General features: G+C 44.6%; 1 protein-coding gene and 1 long non-coding RNA gene across 2 annotated transcripts; both read right to left on the reverse strand.

Annotated features, from left to right (window-relative positions):
* Positions 1–1972: 1972 nt before the first annotated feature.
* On the reverse strand, positions 1973–11656 carry LOC123186646 (uncharacterized). Its single transcript, XR_006493684.1, has 3 exons — positions 11361–11656; positions 5297–5557; positions 1973–2260 (listed from the first exon to the last, which is right to left on the reverse strand). It is a non-coding gene; the product is annotated as an uncharacterized lncRNA (long non-coding RNA).
* A 6574-nt stretch (positions 11657–18230) lies between these two features.
* On the reverse strand, positions 18231–20416 carry LOC123038271 (putative receptor-like protein kinase At4g00960). The gene is made up of 6 exons (XM_044462139.1): positions 19841–20416; positions 19458–19723; positions 18918–19136; positions 18663–18813; positions 18334–18554; positions 18231–18270 (listed from the first exon to the last, which is right to left on the reverse strand). The coding sequence occupies exons 1-6, from the start codon at positions 20414–20416 to the stop codon at positions 18231–18233; spliced, it is 1473 nt and encodes a 490-aa protein (XP_044318074.1).
* Positions 20417–20780: the final 364 nt, after the last annotated feature.

Raw genomic sequence — 20780 nt, forward strand, 5'->3', positions numbered from 1 at the left:
ACACCATATTGTGTGTTCATTGTTTTGTAGGCTATGAAGCCCATACATGCAGCAAGTTCAGCAAGACCTATATCGGCAAGGCTTCCTTGTGCAAGTATGCTCCATGTGCCAAGGCCTGCCACAAGGAGGCTTTGCCGAAGGGGTGTGTGCCATGATCCGCGCGAGACCCCTTTTTATGCGTTGTCTCTGCAAGAAAAAGTGCTAAATGAGAACATGCTTGCAACTGATGTAGGATGTATGATGTAACAAGCAATAAGTTAATAACACTTTGTAAGTTGAGACTCTAGCAAATATTCCTTATTACTAACGGATCTACACTAATCAAACTGGATGAAGTGGAGTGGATTACAGGACATCTGAAAAAATCAAGGGAAGAAAAATAATGGAATCTTGGAACAACTGATGAAGTAAATTAGGCTTGGTAACAAGATTCTGAAGCGCCAGTGCTAGTTTCTACATGTAAGCTGTGGCTAAAATCACTGTACTTTTACTGTACACTATGAAGAAAACAATCAAAATTAGCATTACCCCACAGGTTCTTCCATGCTGGCTTCACCACTGGCACTACCCAATACCCACCCTACCTCCGGGCTCCAGCTAGCAGCCGGAGGGGGAGAGAAACAAGCACTTGCAACCTTCAATTTGTTAGCAGCCTGGGTAACTAACTAGCTGAGTTCCTGATCTGTCTGTAAACTAGGCGCAAACTCATTCGAGCGAGTAACTGTCACAAAACTCACTGGAGTCAGCGTACTGCCTTACTTGGCTATCCAAGGTTCGGGAAACAGTGAGCCCTTCGGTTGATGTGCAAATACACTATCTATGCGAGCAGAGCATCCCAGCACAATCAGAAGGTCAGAACAATGTTCGGTACCATCACATGACACTAGGAGCAGCATTGCAGAGCCCTCACACTCAAACTGTGATTAAACCATGTCAAATCCGTTATCGTTGCGTGGTGTACAAGAGTTTACTGTTCAAATCTATAGTGGTATCCAGGGCGAGGCGAGTGGAGTATAGGGATGGCAATGGGTACCCATTACCCGCGTACCCTGTGGGTAAAAACCCTATTAGGATAAGGGTATGGGACAAAAAATTACCCATGGATACTTAAATAGGAAAAATATCATACCCATCGGGTAGAGAGGGTACGGGTATGGGATCGTATAACCCATGCCCGCGTACCCATGTACCCATCTAAAATGTTGACAGGTGGGTTTCCGTTAATATCCCAATGTATTCATTTCCCCTCCTAATCACGCTAGGTAAAAACTCTAATGTGTATTCAAATTATCTCTATAATTTTTCATGATTTGGTGAACTTAAAGTATATTCATATGTGTTGTTGTTTAACATTTTTATATGTCACTTTATAGTCAAGTATTTTTGTTTATGAGAATATGTTGTTGTTACAATATGTTGTTGTAAATTGTTGTTTAAAATGTGTTGCTATTAATAATTTATGATTATATATTGCTTTTTACAACTATTTTCTACTCAATTGATGTGTTGTAAACGCGGGTATTTTTACCCGTGGGTACCCATATACCCTGTCGGGTGACGGGTATGGAAAAAAATTGTACCCTTGACGGGTATGGGTATAGGTGATGGGTAAACTCAGGACGGATGGGTAAGGGTATGTGATAGCTCCACCTGTACCCATACCCTGCGGATGCCATCCCTAGTGGTGGAGTACGCCACGACTACCCCCGCGATGGTCTGCATGGACGACCGCTTGGAACGAGCCGGGATCGACGCATCGGCTCATCACGCTACACCTCACTGCCAGGTCATGTTCTGCATTGGTTCACCCACGCTGGCAAGTGTGGATGCAGCGACTCACTACACGATATATGAATGCAATGTCCTCAGATACTAGATATGCAGATGTTCAAGCACAATGCTAACAAGAGTATGAGAGGCCTAGCAAAACAAACACGCTCACGGCGTGACTGTTGAGTGATCATACCTGGGCTGTTGTATACGTTGCCTCGTTGCTAATGTTTAAAAATAAGTGTCTTAACTTCCGTACAACTTTGTGCTAAAGTTATAGTAAAGTTATTACACTTATTTTAGGATGGAGAGAGTACTTTCTACTTCTTCAAGCATACTGATAACCTCTGTTATCTGAGGCCTCTTGGTGCGATCGGGATTCACACAGATTAGACCAACATGCATCCATCTCTTTATTTGGTCCAGGGTCTGTTTCTAGGGATCGATGTCCCAGTGATCTATGTAGCACATTTCTCTATTTTGTAAGGGTCTGCAAAATCAGAACACACATATGGAAAGTTAGTGTGCAAAGGGTAAAATGCAACATCGGGTATGTGAAATAGGAATGACAATGGGTAGGGTATGGGCGGGTACAACCTCCTTCTATCCAAACCCATACCCATAGAAACCTTTTATATCCATCCATACCCATGGGTATAAACTAACACCCATGCCCATACCCATCGGGTATCCTATACCTAACGGGTATCCATTGGTTACAATATATAGCATTCAAATTCTTAAGAGGTAGAGAAATGAGTTCAAAATTCAAGTGATCATGGTAGAGTAGTATAGCACGTATGTGGCCTCCTCCAGTGGGTGGCCTCTTGGAGGCATCAGGGGAGTATGAGCAGCGGTTTGTGGAAGGCCGGCGTAGTGGAAGGCGGCGGTGGGAATTGGGGATCGCTGGATCGAGTGTTCGACAAGAGTCTGGTAGCGAAGAGTCGATATTTCATCTTTTTGAGGAGTCACATAGGACGTATGAGGAGTGGCGAGCAGGTGATTATGAGCCTATGAGCTATGACTTGTTTAAGGAATACGAGATTTAGGGTTGGACCATATGAGTTGGATGTCAACCCCACATGTTATAGGAGTTATTTTCATTTATTAATTTTTTCTGGGTATTCATTGGGTTACCATGGGCATAATTTCTTACCCATGCCTTACCCATATATTTTGCGGGTATGGATACCCATTACCCGTGGATAGAAAATCTCTTCAAGTCTTGCCCATACCCATTGTTTTCGAATAGGGTACCCGCGGGTACCCATACCCATGGGCAAAACTGCCATCCCTAATGTGAAACATAGACCTCCGTTTTGAAGTATGAGACAAAAATCCCTTACAAGCTCAATAAGATGACTTTAGTAACAACGACCGGGTAGTCCCTAATGTGAAACATAGACCTCCGTTTTGAAGAGTCGATGTGGAGGCACGTGGTTAATGGCGCCGGGCGGGACGGTGCGAGGTAAGGCGACGCGGGATATGCGGTCACACGGCCGTCTCATTTCCTCAGCTGCTCGACTTCCCGATCGATGGTGGAGGTGCGTTACTGATCGGATCGCCTACTTTTTTGCCTCTTTCCTTGAGTTCAAGAGCCCACAAATTCCTACCCAGATTCATTCCATATGTGATGGCGGCCATGGCGGCCTCTTTGCTTCCCTTCTCCTTACCCTTGGGGCTTGCATCCCCTCTGCCTTCGAGGTGGTAGGTGCCGAGGTGCGTCCGCTTTCCCTCCCCGGTGTAAAACGGAGAGAAGAGGCGGTGACAGTGATTCATCGAGTAGAGGAAGCTACCACTAGGACAGAGTCCTCGATGGCGAACACGAGGAGGTGGCTCCCGTTCTGGGAGGACATTGGCAGCGCTCACAAGCCGGATGCAGTGGATAAAGGTACGTACCAATTCTTTTGCTGATCGTGGACAATCAAAGGAGAGAAAAATAAGACTCCTGCACGATTCCTCCTTCCCATTATATTAATGATGTGATCTTGCTTTGCTTACCTTCCTAAATTTCCTCCCGACATCCTGATATTTGCATGTTTTTCTGTTCAATCTGTCATGTATGCGTTTTACTTTTATTTCAGTTGATAAGTCACTAGGCATCTGCGACAGATGATTGCTATGTATGGCCGTGACCCGTGAGCTTCTTTAACTATATTTCTACATTCAAATAACAGGACCGTGGTTGGGTTGAAAACTTGAAACCTGAAGGAAATTAACTATTAGATTGATCATATAGCTTCAATCACAATTCATGAGTCGTCAAGCTGACACTTTACACCTTCCATTAGTTGTTTCCAACACTCGGCTGGTTTGGAAGGCACAATTGAATATGTTTCCAATACTCAGGTCAGTTACAATTTTTTTCTTTTGAGGGAAAACAATTCACCAAACATTCACCAGAGCCAGATCACACTCCTTACAATACAACTCAGGAACGCTAGATTCTAATCTTAAATCTCCATGGAAATCAGCATATGCGGCAACTTCATGGGCCAATGCGCCGCTCTCCTTTTGAATTGTCCTGACGCAACTGGTCTCAAAGTCTTTCATGAAAGTTTTTATGTCCTCAGTTATTGGGAACGCCAGTGCCCTGCTGACAATTGCTGATTGGATCGAGAAGATAGCTGCAGTCACTTTCCAGGATTGGTGATTTTCAATTTGTTCACTTATTGGGACGATCCTTCTGCATGCCACTGACGAGCAGGCAACATTAATTCAGACTTTCAGGCAGAGGAGCAAAAAGAATGGGATCCAATAGAGGCAAGGGTGATACCGAGAAGAAGGCAACCCTAGCTCAATCGAGGATGGCTAGAAGAAGGGCAAGGGGAATAGTGCCAGGCCGGTGGAGCTAAGCTATCCACCCCAGGACTATTTCCATGTCTGGTAGGGACAGGGAAGGTATAGGCACAACCTTACAAAGAGCATACATAACTGTCGATGGATGCCCTTTCTTTTTCCTTGTTCAGTTTGTCGAATTTGTTTGTGGCGTATTGAATTCTGCCTCGACATGCATAGGTGAGAATAGAGAGGATCAATCAGAGGATGAAGTTCGACGCTTCTTGAGGACCTGACAATAGCATTTCCAGGATGTAACGGTCAGCTACTTGTTCTTCTCTATTTTCTTAATAAGAGTCTTATTAATTCTAGATGGTGAGATTATAACGAACAGAATTGAGACCATCTTGCTTTAAGTTAGTTCTTGAAACAAAGCGTTTACAAGCATGATATTACTTTTGTTGTTTCTGTTTTCATGGGAACATATTTTTCGAAAATGCGGATTATCTTGTGTTTGTTTGGTAACATTGCTTCCCGGTTGGCCAATCTTTTTCTAACATCCATGTCATCATTTTGTCAAAATGGACGGGCGCGACAACGCGCGTCATCATGGTCTAGTATTTACCTATTGCAACACCTGGTATATGTGAATGAAATACAATCTTTTGGAGCAAAGTTCAAACCTCACATGCTAAAATCTCAAATAAAGAAGAAACCAAGAAAATGAATACCATATGGAATGGCATACCTGATAGATAATTATCCAGGCTTCCTTGGGCAGATACTCCAAGCAAAGTAACCTTTCCGCCATTTCCGTGAAAACATATCTTCCGTCACACTCTAAGCGCGAATTATGTGTTTCATAGCAGTAGCCTACAAACTGCACTATATTGGGGTGCTTAAGCATCATAAGATGATAAACGTCATTCTCGAATTGCTTCTGTAGGCCTGGCCTAAATGACGACACAATTTTCTTCACAGCAATCATTTCACCATCTTGCTCCACTCCCTATACCACCAGACGATTATGGATGTGTGTCAACTCTAGATACATGCATATATTTGTAGCTGAGATAAAAATCGAGTTTGAAATAAAGTAAAGACAATGATATGTTGCGATCTTACACTGTATGCTATGGTCTTGAGAGAAGTTTTTTGTGATTTTTTTCTTTAGATACATGCATATACAACACCAAAACCACCTTGTCCAAGTATTCGCTCTTGAGAGAAGTTTTTTGTGATTTTTTTCAAATATTGTAATGGTACACTGTATGGTCTTGAACTCTGGCGGCGTAATACGCATTCGAGGTCATTGGAAACATGGAAATCTCGAGAGCATATTACAGTATCCACCGACAGAAAAAGGTTTGAAGGTCTGATGGAGGCGTCATCAGTAGTGTATACTTTGAGAGCCAATCCCCCTGTGACGAAGAACATCCTACGCTTCTTCAGTGGATAAAGCAAGACTTTAGCATCATGGAAGGGCAGGAATGAGGTCCGATCAACTCTGACCTTGCCAACCAAGGACTCAGAACCTTTGAATAGTCTGTCGACATGGTAGACATATGCTTTAAGATGAATCTCAGGGTGATTAGATGGATCCGACAAGTTGAAGTAGAAGCGCTCCTTCCACACCGGGTTCAGGTCTTGCTCCTTGACAGCCGTGCGGTACCGGAAATTATCAAAGGCAAGCTCGACAAAGGTACTTGCAGAACCCTGCTCATCCATGGGCATGAGGTCATAAGCGCTTCTGACCTCCACACACAACCACATTGGTTTGTTTTTCCCGTATGAGCACGATATGAAGTCAGTGTCAGTTTCCCAGTTGTATAGTACTCCCTTCGTCCGGAAATACTTGTTATCAAAATGAATAAAAAGAGATGTATCTAGAACTAAAATACATCTAGATACATCCCCTTTTATCCATTTTGATGACAAGTATTTTCGGACGGAGGGAGTACGGGTTACTCTACATAATCAGAGAGGCGCATGTCTGAGGCGCTATAAAATCGGCAGTGTTGCTATACACACGACACTGGGTAGCCGATTTGCGCACGATCGCACTGATCCGGCCGTGCATGCGTTGGACAAAGTGGAGGCCAGCGGTTAGATCACGCATCGTCCAACGTTCGGCTGCTATGTATCGGCTGCATAGTAGTTTCGTAAAATCGGATGGAACTGGCTGCACCACCTTCGAGAAGAACTTAACGAAGATTCGATAGATCTAGCAGGTGAAAGTAGACGCGCTGGTTCCGCACCTGGTTCAAATATTTTAGGCGGACACGGACACTGGAAGAACCTTGTGCAGATTCGGTGACGTCGTAAACACAGGCTTTGAGAGCAAAAGCGCAAAGCAGGTGGAAGCAGACGCGCTGGCTCCACAGCGGGTCCAGATCATCAACCTCCACACCTTGGCCAGATTCGTTGACGCTATATACACTTGCTTGGAGAGAAAGAGCGCAAAGTTTCGATAGCTTGAGCAGGTCCGAGTACAAGGGCTAGTTCCACACCGGGTCCAGTTCCTTCAGCTTGATGACCGTGCGGAACCGGTGACCATCAAATCGAAGCTCCAAATAGGCCCTTGCGACCTCCACATGTAGGGTAGTCATTACCTCTGCTGCGGATGTAGGCACCTACTGTCCACAACTCCACATCCATTCGAACTGTCGGAACGATATATAGCTCCATGTTCCTATTTAGAGCAGCGAAAAAAGCCAGGGGGTCGGGGAGGAGGAAATCTCGGAACAATCAAACTACGGGCTTGCTATTTCACATCTAGATGTGAAATAGCTATCTCACATCTAAATTTACAGCCACAGGATTAAACTTGCAATAAAATTTGTGCAATTGGGAAATAATCTGTCTCGTTTTGTTCCAAGTCCTCATCGATGCGTGTTCTGTGTCTTGTTGGGCCTTTTTTGTTCGCTCCATCCTCTGTGTCTTGCTGGGCCTTTTTTATTCGCTTTCTAGCTCGTCCCCTGTGTCTGGCATGGGCCTTGTTGTGGTGGTCCTTTGTTTTTTCCGCTGTTGGCTGCGTTTTTCTATTTCTTTTCACAAGTCTGTGCTACGACTCGGTCCTAGTTCTTCTCATTCTTGTACACTCCCATTTTGGCTCCCAGAATTTGTTTTTTCTGTTCGTTTCTGTTTTATTTTGTTTTTTGTTTTCTTTTTTACTTCATTATTTGTTAAATTACGAACTATTTTTTAAAATACACGATCTTTTGTTTTTATTTATATTTTCTATTTCTTTCTCCATTTATACTTTACTTATTTGTTTAAAATTCATGAACTAGTTTTCAATTTTTCATATGTTCATTTTAAATCTCGTACAAATCTTGATCGCCCGGTCATTTTGTCACGTGCACTTTGTGTTGCGTCGTGTGTTTGTTGTCTACTTGTTGACTTATTCGTGCGTACGTCTTTTGTTGTGCCATTTTTGCGGCGTGGTCTGGATCCCGTTTTGGATTGGTTTGCTATCATCTAAATGAGAGTTAATAATGTTTTAGCTAACTCATATCACTGTTAGATACATGTGCTTCTGAGTCGTGCTTGTTGTTGCTGCGTCCTATTTTTTGTTTGTCCCTCATGAAGCAGTGAGACCCGATATGACATTTTTATTGGTCCATTATTATGTTTTGTGTATTGTTTTATTTTTGCGGCTTAGCTTTTTTGTGGAGGGCCACATATATTTTTATTTCCTGTTTTATTTTATTTTGGTTTCACGTGTAGCAAGATAAGATTGTAACTAGATTTTTCTTTTCTAGATTTGCTAAATCTAATCTAGATGAGTTTTTGCTCATCTAAGTCTATAGATGCCTGATTTGTTTGCTTTAATGTTTGCACAAACTCGATCATGCGCGCCCATGTTAGCTCGTCCTTTTTTTCTCGCTTGTCTTCTTGTCCCGTTTGTTTTGTGTTGTGATGTTCTCGCGTTTCTTTTCACCTGGGCCCATATATCTCGTTGTTTGGAGGCTCGACGGTGAAGCTCATCCCCTATCTTCTCACTGACCAAAATTTGGCCCCTATTATTTTGCCTGTGTATTGTTTTTCATCCTAGTTATAGGTCCACCCTTTGACATGCAACTGAGCCTATAATTTGTTTCATCCTAGTTGCAACTCGACACTTGACTCGTAACTGGAGCATGTGCTTTTGTTTTCATCCTAGTTGCAGGTCCACCACTGATACACAATTGGGCATGTAGTTTGTTTCATCCTAGTTGTAAGTCGACCCTTGAGTCGCAATTGGACTCGTAGTTTCGTAGTTGTACCAGGTGCAAGTCCACCCTTGACTCGCAACTAGAGCATGTGTTTTTGTTTTTCAGCACAGTTGCAGCTCCACCATTGACACACAATTGGGCCTATAGTTTGTCTCATCTTAGTTTGCAAGTCGATCCTTGACTCGCAACTTAGCACGTAGTTTCGTAGTTCTCTTAGGTGCAAGACCACCACATACTCGCAATTGGGCTTGTAGTTGTCAGAGTTGCAACCCCACCATTGACTCGCAACTTAGCACGTAGTTTTATAGTTCTCCCAGGAGCAAGTCCACCATCTACTCGCAAATGGCTCATAGTTGTCAGAGTTGCAAGCCCACCCTCGACTCGCAACTAGAGCATGTGTTTTGTTTTTCATCCCAGTTGCAGGTCCACCATTGGCACGCAACTGGGATTGTAATTTGTCTCATGTTAGTTGCAAGTTGACCCTTGACTCGCAATTGGGCACATAGTTTCATAGTTGTTCTAGTTGCATGTCTCCCTCGACTCGTAACTGGGCTTATAGTTGTCCAAGTTGCAAGCCCACCCTCGACTCACAACTGGAGCATTTTTTTCATCCCAGTTGCAAATCCACCTTTTGACTTGCAATCGGCCCATAGCTTTTCTCATCTTAGTTGCAACTCGACCCTTAACTCGCAATTGGGCTTGTATTTTCCTAGTTGTCCCAGTTGCAAGTCCACCCTCGACTTGCAACTGGTCTCGTAGTTGTCTGAGTTATGAGCCCACCCTCGACTTGCAACTAGGCTTTATGCTTTATTTTTCATCTCGATGCATGTCCAGCTTTGTCTCGCAATTGGGCCTATAATTTATTTAATCCCAGTTGCAAGTCAACCCTTGACTCGGAACTGGGGTTCGATTTTTTTGTCCCATTTCCAAGTCCACCCCTCGACGACGAACAAACCGCAGATGAGTCAGCCCAAGTAGCTAGGACACTTTTTTGTTTTGTTTTCTTCATGATTTTCTATTTTCTATTTTATCATTTTTTCATCATTGGTTTTCCTCTTGTTTTAATCCCAATTGCAAGTCCACCCTAGACTCATAACTGGGACCATAGTTTGTTTCATCCGAGTTGCAAGCCAACTCTTGTGACTTGTAATTGGGCTCGTTGTTTCTTAATTGTCCTAGTTGCAAGTTCACCCTCGACTTGCAACTGGGGCACAATCTTTTTTGTCCCAGTTGCAAGTCCACCCACGACTCGCAATAGGGACCGACCTTTTTTGGTCTTAGTCGTAAGTCCACCCTTGACTCGCGACCTGGGCCCATCCTTTTTTGTCCCAGTTGCAAGTCAATTTTCGACTCGCAACTCGGGCCCGACCTTTTATGTACAAGTTGCAAGTCCACCCTCGACTCGCAACTAGGGTCGAGTCTTTTTTGTCCCAGTTGCAAGTCCACCCTCGACTCGCAACTGGGGTCCAGGCATTTTTTCTTCCAATTGTAAGTCCATCCTTGACTCACAACTAGGGTCCTACCTTTTTTTGTCCCAGTTGCAATCCCACCCTCGACTCGTAACTAGAACCCAACCTTTTTTCTCCCAATTGCAAGTCCATCGGCAACTCGCGACTGGGGTCCGACATTTTTTGGTCTCAGTTGTAAGTCAACCTTCGGCTCGCAACTGGGTTTGACCCTTTTTTATACCAGTTTCAAGTCAACCATCGACATGCAATCGTGACCTTTGATTTTTTTCGTAGTTGCAAGTCAACCATAGACTCACAACTAGGTCCGACCATTTTTTAACCAGTTGCAAGTTCCCCATTGACACGCAACGGACACTAGATTATGTTTTTTTTCCTGAGTTGCAAGTCCATCCTTGACTCACAACTGGCCAAAAAAATTCTGACACAATTGCAAGTCCATTATTGACTAACTACCGGGCTTGACCTTTTTTTATCCGAGTTGCAAATCCACAACTGACTCACAACTGGGCTGAAACTTTTTTGTCCTAGTTGCAAGTCCACCATTAACATGCAATTTGTCTATTTGATTATTTTTCCTTTTTTGTTATCAGAAAGTCAAAATTTTGAAAAATGTTCAATGTATATTTTAAAAAATTGTTTATGTAAAAATTCAGAATTTCAATAATTGTTCACATTTTCTAAATAATGTTCAGAATTAAAACTTTCAAAAAAAATGATCGTGTTTTTCAAAGAAAAATTGGAATCAAAATTGTGTTCAAGATTCAAAATATGTTCGCAAAATGTTCACAACTTCAAGAAAATATTCGTATTGTAGAATTGCTCCCTTTTTCAGAAAAATATTCAGAGTTCCTTGCTGTTCGCTCGTATGTGGAAAGCTAGCTCAAACCAACCACACAAGCAAGCACTTTGACTGATCTACAGTAGCTTGCATGCGTAGCGGCCACGGCCAAACTTTTTTGAGCGCGTGTAGCCATACGTGAATCGTGACAGTTTTCTTGTGTATATATTGTTAAAAAATACAAGAAAAACAAGTGAAGGGGGGCCACAAAACAGATGATGAAATTAACTTAGATGTGAGATATTATCTCACATTTAGATGTAACATAGTCGAACCCATCAAACTAACCTCAATCAAGTTCGATCTGCTCACCAACGGCACCAGGGGATGAATCCAGAGTCCGAATGCGCCAGGGGCAGTCCAGTGGAGCGGATCGATGGAGGTCGTCGGAGGACTCTGGGAGAAAAGTGCGTCGAGGTTGGGTAAAGCGGAGTGGTTGTTGGGTAGGGGAAGAAGATCAAGGAAGCACTGCAGGTCTGCAGCAGTATGTGTTAACACTCTGGATCAGATCAGTACGGATCGTGTGGAATTATGGAGCCTAACAAACGCCTCGCTTCGTGCGGGCGGGTGTGGCCTGACACTCACCGGCGAGGATTCAGTCGATGTGGAGCCCGGATCTGCCGGAGCCTCGTTTACGTACTATAGACGTGGTAACTTTTAACCCCACCTCTGTTAAAAAGAGTCGTTGGAATATATTAATATGGGGTCTAGTTTTAAAAATCTCGCCTTGAAGAATTTGATGGCAAAAACAAAATTTTAATCAGATTTGTCATTTAAGAGATAAAACATGTTTAAGATTGAAAATACAAAAAGATACCTGCTGACAGCTTCAATTTCTTCATTGTATACATGCATGTGTAGAGAGAAGAAAAATATGTGGGCCGAACTTCTTCGTACCATACGTGTGATATTTATCATTCGAGATTTGTTTTACATTAACACATAGCAGAGACCCCTGTACCTATCTTCGGACCTATCCAAACATATCTATGAATAAATAGTGAGTCTGATTTTTTCTTTTTGCGCTGATAGAAGAGTTTTATTCCAAAGGTATAGGGTTACAATCGCGAGGCAAGAGATCCTCGATACAGGGCGGACCTCGGCCAAGCCATACAACAGTAGCACGCTCTGTACGACTATACAGGGCCAAACGATCTGCTACCCTATTCTGCACACAACTAATCTTCATAGGAATGAAAACTCTATCTACCATTAGGTGACGAATTTCAGTAACTAAGTGCCCATAGGCAGATCTAGATAAACTGTCGCCCGACAGGGCGGACAGGGCGACGGAAGAGTCCGACTGGACTATGACAGGTAGCTCAAAATGTTGGATTGCTAGCGCCATGCCTTGCATTAGTGCATGCAACTCCGCTTCCAACGCTTTGTTGCAGTTAAATATGTATCTGTATGCTGAGAAGATAACGCTCCCATCATGATTCCTCAATACCATTCCTGCCGCAGCTGAGCCATCAGTGTGTAGATAGGAACCATCAACCGATAGGGCCACCTTCCCCGGTGGTGGCTTCGGCCATGGTTGAACACTGGCCTCCGCCCGCGCAGCAGCCGGAGCCTCCCGTCCTACCGGCATTTTCCCTTTGATAATCTCCTCCACTTAAAACTTCCTGGATAGGTCGAGGGACTGCATGTAGCTGTGCAAAAAAGAGACAGTTGTAGCCACCGGAGGAACTTCCTTTCCATGAGCCACATCTGAGCGAAGTGACCAAATGCGCCAGATCAACATAATTACACAATCCCTCATGAACTCATCACAGTTTGACAACAAGTTTAGTAACTAATCCTGCCCTGTGTCATGCAGAAGTTCATGTCGTGGTAAATTCCATACCATCCTCATTTCTCGCCATACCGTCCGTGCATGATCGCATGTGACAAGGGCATGGAAACTGGTCTCCTTTTATCTCGCACACAAGGGACAAATGTCTCTAGTGGATATATGCCGATACTTTTTGCAAGAATTTGTTGCAAGTGCACCCGAGACAACTTTCCACGCCAAGATCCTCATCTTTAGGGGAACCTTGGCTGCCCAAATACATTGCCATACCGGCCTTTCCCCGGAAGGGTTGTTGCTGGTCGCCGGTACCCTCTCCTGGGCGACACCAAGAGTGGCCAGCCGGTATGCACTTCTTACCGTAAATTGTCCGCTTCTCTCCGGGAACCAGGCTATGAAGTCTTGACCATTCCTCGGTGAAGTGCGGATCTTAAGAATTTCGCGTACGTCCATATCCCAAAAATGTTCTCTCAGCCTTTGTTCATTTCATGCACCATGTTCATTCAAGAAATCCGCCACCCAGTTGAGTCTGCAATTACGTTTCGGTGTTATCGGCCGAAAGTTATGCCCCTTGGGATCCACGCATCTCTCCAAGTTCTTATCAGTGTTCCGTCACCCACACGCCAAATAATGCCTTTCTTAACCAGCTCAAGACCATGTACAATCCCCTTCCACACTACCGACAAACTGGTTGGAAACACCATATCCAATAGATTACCATGGGGATAATATTTCGCTCTTAGCAATCTTGCACACAAGCTATTAGGGAAATCCAATAAACGCCAAGCCTGCTTCGCCAGCAAGGCTTGGTTGAATGCTCTCATGTCCCGAAATCCCATGCCCCCCATAGACTTGGGGACCACCATCTTCTTCCAACTAAACCAGGCCATTTTCCTCTTACCATTCTCCACACCCCACCGGTACTGCCTCATCATGCGTGTTAAGTCATCACAGACAGATGCCGGCAGTTTAAAGACACTCATCACATATGTAGGAATGGCCTGTGCAACAGCTTTGATCAATATTTCCTTGTTTCCCAGAGATACAAATTGTTCACTCCAATCAATCAACCTTGCTCTTAATCTCTCCTGCACCGTTTCAAACTGCCCTCTATGCACTCTTCCTTCTGGCACAGGCAAGCCTAGATATTTAGGATCAAATACTTGCTGTGAAACTTCTAATATGTCTTTTACCTCATCCGCCACCACCGCGTTGCAGTTGTCAGAGAAGAGGATGGAACACTTTTCGGGGTTAATGAGTTGACCCGTCGCTGCAGTATAAGTGTTCAACAACCCTTTGACTATGCCTGCTTGCTGGCTCGATGCCTCAAAGAACAACATTGTGTCATCCGCAAAAAGCAAGTGAGATATTTCCGGAGCACCACGGCATATGGTTACTCCCTTCAACTCCCCATCCTCATCTGATTTGGTAATAAGAGCAGACAGTGCATCAGCAACAAACAGAAAGAGGAAAGGAGACAATGGATCACCTTGCCGCAGCCCCCTCGAGGGGCAGAATTCATCCAGTAACTTTCCATTGAGCTTCACCGAGTATGTCACAGATCTTACGCATGCCATGATCCAGGTGATCCATGTTGCAGAAAAACCCCACCTGCCCAAGGCTTTCTCTAGGAAGTCCCAATCCACCCGGTCGTACGCTTTTGACAAGTCCAACTTGTAAGCACATGCCGCCGGGTGATTATTCTTCATTGTCTGAATATGATTAATACATTCGAAGGCTATAATTGAGTTTTTCGAAATTAGCCTACCAGGTATGAAAGCATTCTGGTTTTCTGAGATCAACTCAGCCAACATAGGACGTAGACGGTTTACCAAGCATTTAGACACAATCTTATAGATCACGTTACACAAACTTATTGGACGAAAATCCTTGAGCTCCTTAGGGAAAGAAACTTTCGGGATTAGTACAATAGGTGTCTCGTTCACACCTGCCGGCATAACTCCGGTGCTGAAAAACTCCAGGACCGCCGCAGTAATCTCCCCTTTCATGACTGTCCAATTACGTTGATAGAATCGAGCGGGAAATCCATCTGTACCTGGTGCTTTTAGCGGCCCTATTTGGAACAGGGCATTGGATACATCTTCAGCACTAAACGGCGCACATAATGCAACATTCATCTCCTGTGTAACTCGCGGTACAATCCTTCCGAGGACCGACTCCGGGGAAAGGGTCGGGTCCTTTGTAAAAACCTCCTTGAAGTAAGATGTTGCCATCAGCTCCATGTTGGAGGGAGACAAGCACCAAGTTCCATCAAGACGCCTCAATCTCTGAATATGATTACGGCGAGCACGCCACACAGCCCGGCGGTGGAGATACGCCGTGTTCCTTTCCCCCTCCTTAAGCCACGTTATTCGTGACCGTTGCAACCACAACATCTCTTCACGGTACAACAACTCGTCAAGTTGATACATTTTCTTCCGGATGGCCACCCTATCCGCATCGTGCAGCTGCAAATCCGCCAGTTCAGACCGCAACTTTTCGATTTCAGATGTAACATGATCGAAGTTTTCCTTGCTCCATGCACGCAAACGCTGCATCATCTCTTTCAAGGCATCTCGGACCGATCCCAAGTGCCCGTTCGGCTTGCTCTTACCCCAACTTTCTGCAATCATTGCTTCGAGATGAGGGTGCCTTTCCCACATTATTTCATACCTGGGAGCACCCATGGTGCGTCGGGGTTCTACATGTGCTAACCGAACCATGATAGGAGCATGATCGAAGCACGAGGACGCCAGGTGCACAACTTGCGCAAACGGGAATATTTCCTTGAAGGCTTCATCCGCACACGCTCTATCAAGCCGAACCCGAACATTCCTATCACCATGCTGTCCGTTATCATATGTGAACGGAGTGCCCGAGAAGCCCAAGTCCATAAGCTCGCAGTCCTCCAAGCAGACTCGGAATAGGAGCATTTGGTTCTCGGACCGAGGCGACCGGGAAAAGTGTTCATGCTGCCACATTGCTTCATTAAAATCACCACATACTAGCCACGACTCAGACGACACTGCCCGTAGGCCTGACAGTGCACTCCACATACGGTGTCGGTGTTCCACTCTTGGTTCACCATACACAAACGTTGTTCACCACGCTTTATCATTCGCGTTGTCAACAATTCTCACATCAATATACCACGTGCAGGAATCAAGCACGGTCACTTGCAGATTTTCATCCCAAAATAATGCAAGCCCCCCACTGAGGCCCGCACTAGAGACACCAACAAACCCTTTCATATTCAATCTTCTTTTAAGCTTTTCCATTTGACTAGAGGCTTGACGTGTTTCTGACAGGAAGATCAGCCCCGGGGAATTGGCTTTTGAGAGGGCCAAAACCTCACGAACTGTCCGGCGGTCCCCCTCGGCAGTTCCACATTAGGATACTCATTGTACCCGACGGTCCTCCTCGAAGGCGGCCGCCGATTTCTCATCTGAATAACCCTGGGAGTCTATCCTTGCCTTCTTACTGTTTGAACTATTACATGGTGACGAGGGGGCATCACCATCTTCACCTAGCCCTTGAGTTAGCGCTAGCGTAGCATTCGGTATGTTGGGCAACTCCAGCCCGGAGCTGTCCATGGCCAGCCTCTTACGAGCTGGGGGGTCGACCTGCATCACCCTAGTGCCACTTTTCGACGGGCTAGACGCAGTATCAGCCAAGTCCGGATCGATGACCTTCTTGGCGTCCTTTCCTTTGGTTGGGGAACGTTGCTTCTGACTTTGCTTGTCCTTGCTCCGATCGAACTCATCAGCTCTAGGCTTGTTCGGACCATCTGCGTACAGCCAGCTCCCAAATTTCATATCCTTTTCCTCATGGACCCCGGTACCACATTCTTTGCAATCATGCCCAATCAGACCACAAACACTGCAAAAGTGAGCAAGCTTTTCATACCGGACCAAGTAAACTTGCCTTGCTTCACCTCTGATAATACTAACGAATTTTGTGAGGGGTCGGCGGATGTCATGACGAACCCTAACCCTCACATAATCACCCCGAGTGTTGCCGTTTAACCTCATCTCCAAAATATCCCCAGACTTTTTCAGCAACGATTCCACAATATTCCTCCTGCAGAAACCCTCAGGAAGCTTATGGATCTGGAGCCATACTGGCATGAACAGCATGGGAACCTCTTCTGCCTTAGTGAATCCATCATACGGGCACATGAGTACCGCCCAATTCCTGAAAAGCCATGGACCAAGCTCTACCATCCGCTCCCAATCACCCAGGCACTCCGCCTGAACGACGAACAAATTTGGTCCAACAGGTCTGAACCTCACCTGCTTCGCCGGGTTCCAGGCTGCGCGCATCTCTCGGTAAAACGCCGTTGGACTGAAGGTTTTCTCCGTGTGAACCCTAGCGAGGGCCAACCAGCGAACCCCTTCATTGATTACAGGGTCGTCCTCCTCGATCACCAGATCATCAAATTCCTCATCCTCTAAGTTAAGTTGCTCCATGAAATCACCCAGATCTGACTTGCTTGCGGCGGCACTTCCGCCGCCACTTGTCCCAGACATGGCGTCCGCCATCAGACCCGTCACCGGAAGCCGAGCCGAGGGGCGCGCTCCGATATGGCACGAACCGTAGGCTTCGATCTCTCGCTGCCCAGCCGCGGAAGGGTTTACGTCGGGTAGGGAACTCTCAGACGATGGGATCGCCAGAGAGGAAAGAAACCCTAGCCTTGGCGTAGGGGAAAAAACTGTTTTTTTTAGCGAGTCTGATTTAGAGGACGGCGTTGGACATGCCGTTGGGTGTCTACTAGTCCAGACACTACTGGGAGGCCGTTGGCCGGCTTTGGTACACCCAGTAGCCGTCATTAATCGGAGATTATTGGGGTACGGGCCCCTTGAAGTTCGAAAGACTGTCAAGTTTCAGTCGGTGAAGAAGATGACCGGGCTACTATATTGAAGTTTGAACCAGTGACTAGACCACTGGATTCGCACTGCTGTACATTCCGACAGTTGTATACATACATACTTCATACTTGGGTAAGAAGCGAAACACAGTCACTGTCCCTGACTTCAATAACAACAATCCAAGGCCAAGCATTCAGTTATCAGATTAGCTCAGCTGCATGATGAAACATTTTAAGGACACTTGTAACTTGCAAGAATACACGCAGGAGTCGACCATAAGCCTCCCCCTAGCCCTCTACTACCTCAACCAACGACCACGATCAGTTTTAGCGTACGACCGTGTGAAAACCACAAAGTGGAGGAGTGCAGATCAATCATGTTCTCCAGCCATCCGGCCTCTCATGGTCTGCATCGATCCACGGTCACTTATACAAGTGTCTTCTTACCACACTGCAATACTGCATATGAACGCAAGCTCCTCAGATACTAGATACATAGTTTCTAGCGTGTATCCTTGAGGTGCGATGGCTTACCCATATTGCTGAAAGACAATGAAAAGGGGTAGCAAATAACATCCATGACCGTTGAGTGATCATATATATACCTGGTCCACCAATAACGCAGCCTTGTTGCTAATGTCACAGCCGATACTCTTTCAGATTCTTGGAGCACACTGATAATGTTCGTTATTGGCGGCCTCTTGGCGCGGTCAGGATTCACGCATAATAAACCTACCTGGAGGCATTTCTTTATTTGCTTGCAACATGTTTCTAGGGATCCATACCCCCGTGATCTCTGCAACACATTTCTCCATTTCTCAACCGTCTGTAGAATCAGAACAAACATGTGCAACTTTAGTGTGTAGAAGATCTAATGTGTTACCGTGTCTGAAAGAAAGACCTCCATCTTGAAACGTCAGGAAATTTTCCTTACAAGCTCGATAAAGTCATCTGAAGGTGTTCTAGTAACGTCGGGGTAGTCCCTATGTCCTGTTATGACCTCCAAGATCAGTACACCCAAACTGAATATATCTGATTTTGGTGTCATTGTACCTCCGTGCAAAAATTCCGGTGCCATGTAACCACTGAATCACAACACATATACAATTTTGCAGTATTAAAGAGTCTAATGAAAATACAAACTTCTCATGACAAAAATGCACGGTATTAACAAGTGGCGTCAACTTACAATGTCCCATCACGAGATGAGGTGCAAATAGTTTGTTGACCAAACAGTCTTGACAGACCAAAGTCTGTGATTTTCGGCACCATACCATCATCGAGCAATATGTTTGAAGGTTTTAGGTCCAGGTGAATAATAGGCTTATCAATTTCTGTATGAAGATGGTGTAAACCATAGCAGATCCCCTCGATTATTTTATAGCGTGTGCTCCAATTAAGTCCAGAAGTTTCATCTACATTGGTAATTAGTAGAAGAGCATTCTCACAGATGTCACATGAAAAATCTTTGTAGTTGTTTTCTAGATAATATAATCAAGCATGATGTCTATAAAATTTTACAGCGTGTTCTCAGTTGTCCATTATTGATTGATATCAGCATCAAATGTCTATCCGTTTTGACACTTAATTAGTATATGTGGATAAATAAGTCCGAGAAACAACATTTTGACACTTAATTAGTATATGTGGATAAAATAAATTTTGCAGAGCAAAGCTCAAACCTCACAAACTAGAATCTCAAACCGAGAAACAACATTCCATATTGAATGACTTATCCGATATATACTTATCAAGGCTTCCGTTGGGCATATACTCCAAGCAAATTAACTTTTCCACCATCTCAGCAAAAACATATTTCCCCTTGTACTCTAAACACTCATTTTTTGTTTCGTAGCAGTAGCCTACAAATCGCACTATATTGCGGTGCTTAAGCATCATAAGATGATAGACCTCATTTTCAAATTGTTTCTGGCTTGACATTAAGAAAGACACGATCTTCTTGACAGCAATTGCTTCCCCATTTCGTTGCACCCCCTGTTTAAAAGTCTCACCCTATTAATACCTAGTATATGGGTTTGTGGATTAGCTTCATAATGTAGCAAAAAAAAAAACAGTCAACAACGACATGCTATAATCTTACATTCTTACTACCTTGTATACCACACCGTAACCACCTTGACCAAGGATTCGCTCATCAGAGAAGTTGTTTGTGATTTCTTTCAAATATTGTAATGGTATATCATGCGGTGTTGGACTCTGATCCTCCAACAACAGTGGTGCTGAGAAGGAGCATATCACATTATCCATCAGCTGATGTGGAGGAGGTTCCAAAGCTTTGACAGAGGAATCACTGGTTGCGAGGTATAATTTCAAACCCAACTTCCCACTGACACACCGGATAAGTGAATGCTTCTGCAGCGAGCGCATCTCCAACTTGTAATATTGTGATATTACAATATCAGAGAGGTCCGCGATTGTGGAACAAGCAATTTGGACCCTGCCAAAGAAGGAGGAGGATCCGTCACCACCTTCTGTGGATTTTTCGACGTGGTAGACATATGCTTCAAGACTAAGCTCGTCAAGAGTTGATGGATCAGACACGTCGAAGTAAAAACGCTCATTCCACACCAGGTTTAGATCATTCTCCCTGACGGCCGTGGAGAGCCGATGTCCATCAAAGCGAAGTTGGACACAGGCGCTCAAGGGACCTTGGCTATCCTTAGGCATCACGCCATGAGCACCCACAACTTCCACGCCAAGCTTATATCTTGGCATTGTGTTTGGCAGTTATGTTGCAGTCTACTAGACCGTAATGCTGCAAAAGAGAAAAAACATAGTTACTTAGCATCATTGCCTACAAGCGGGAAGGAGTCCATGACGTGAAGTGGCTCCAAAAGTTTGTAACTGAATCTCGAAAACCATTCGACCTAAATGAGCCGTGAAAGGTGAGATTATATCATAATGCATTAGCATCCTGAATATAAAAGCTGGGCATGACTTAAGTTAGGGCATTTTCGATTCACAAGATTTCTAAGACACAAATGAGAAAAGCACAGGAATACAATGTCATGACATGTTGAATACTACATGA

This window comes from Triticum aestivum, chromosome 2A (assembly GCF_018294505.1).
Source record: "Triticum aestivum cultivar Chinese Spring chromosome 2A, IWGSC CS RefSeq v2.1, whole genome shotgun sequence".
Lineage (NCBI taxonomy): Eukaryota > Viridiplantae > Streptophyta > Magnoliopsida > Poales > Poaceae > Triticum > Triticum aestivum.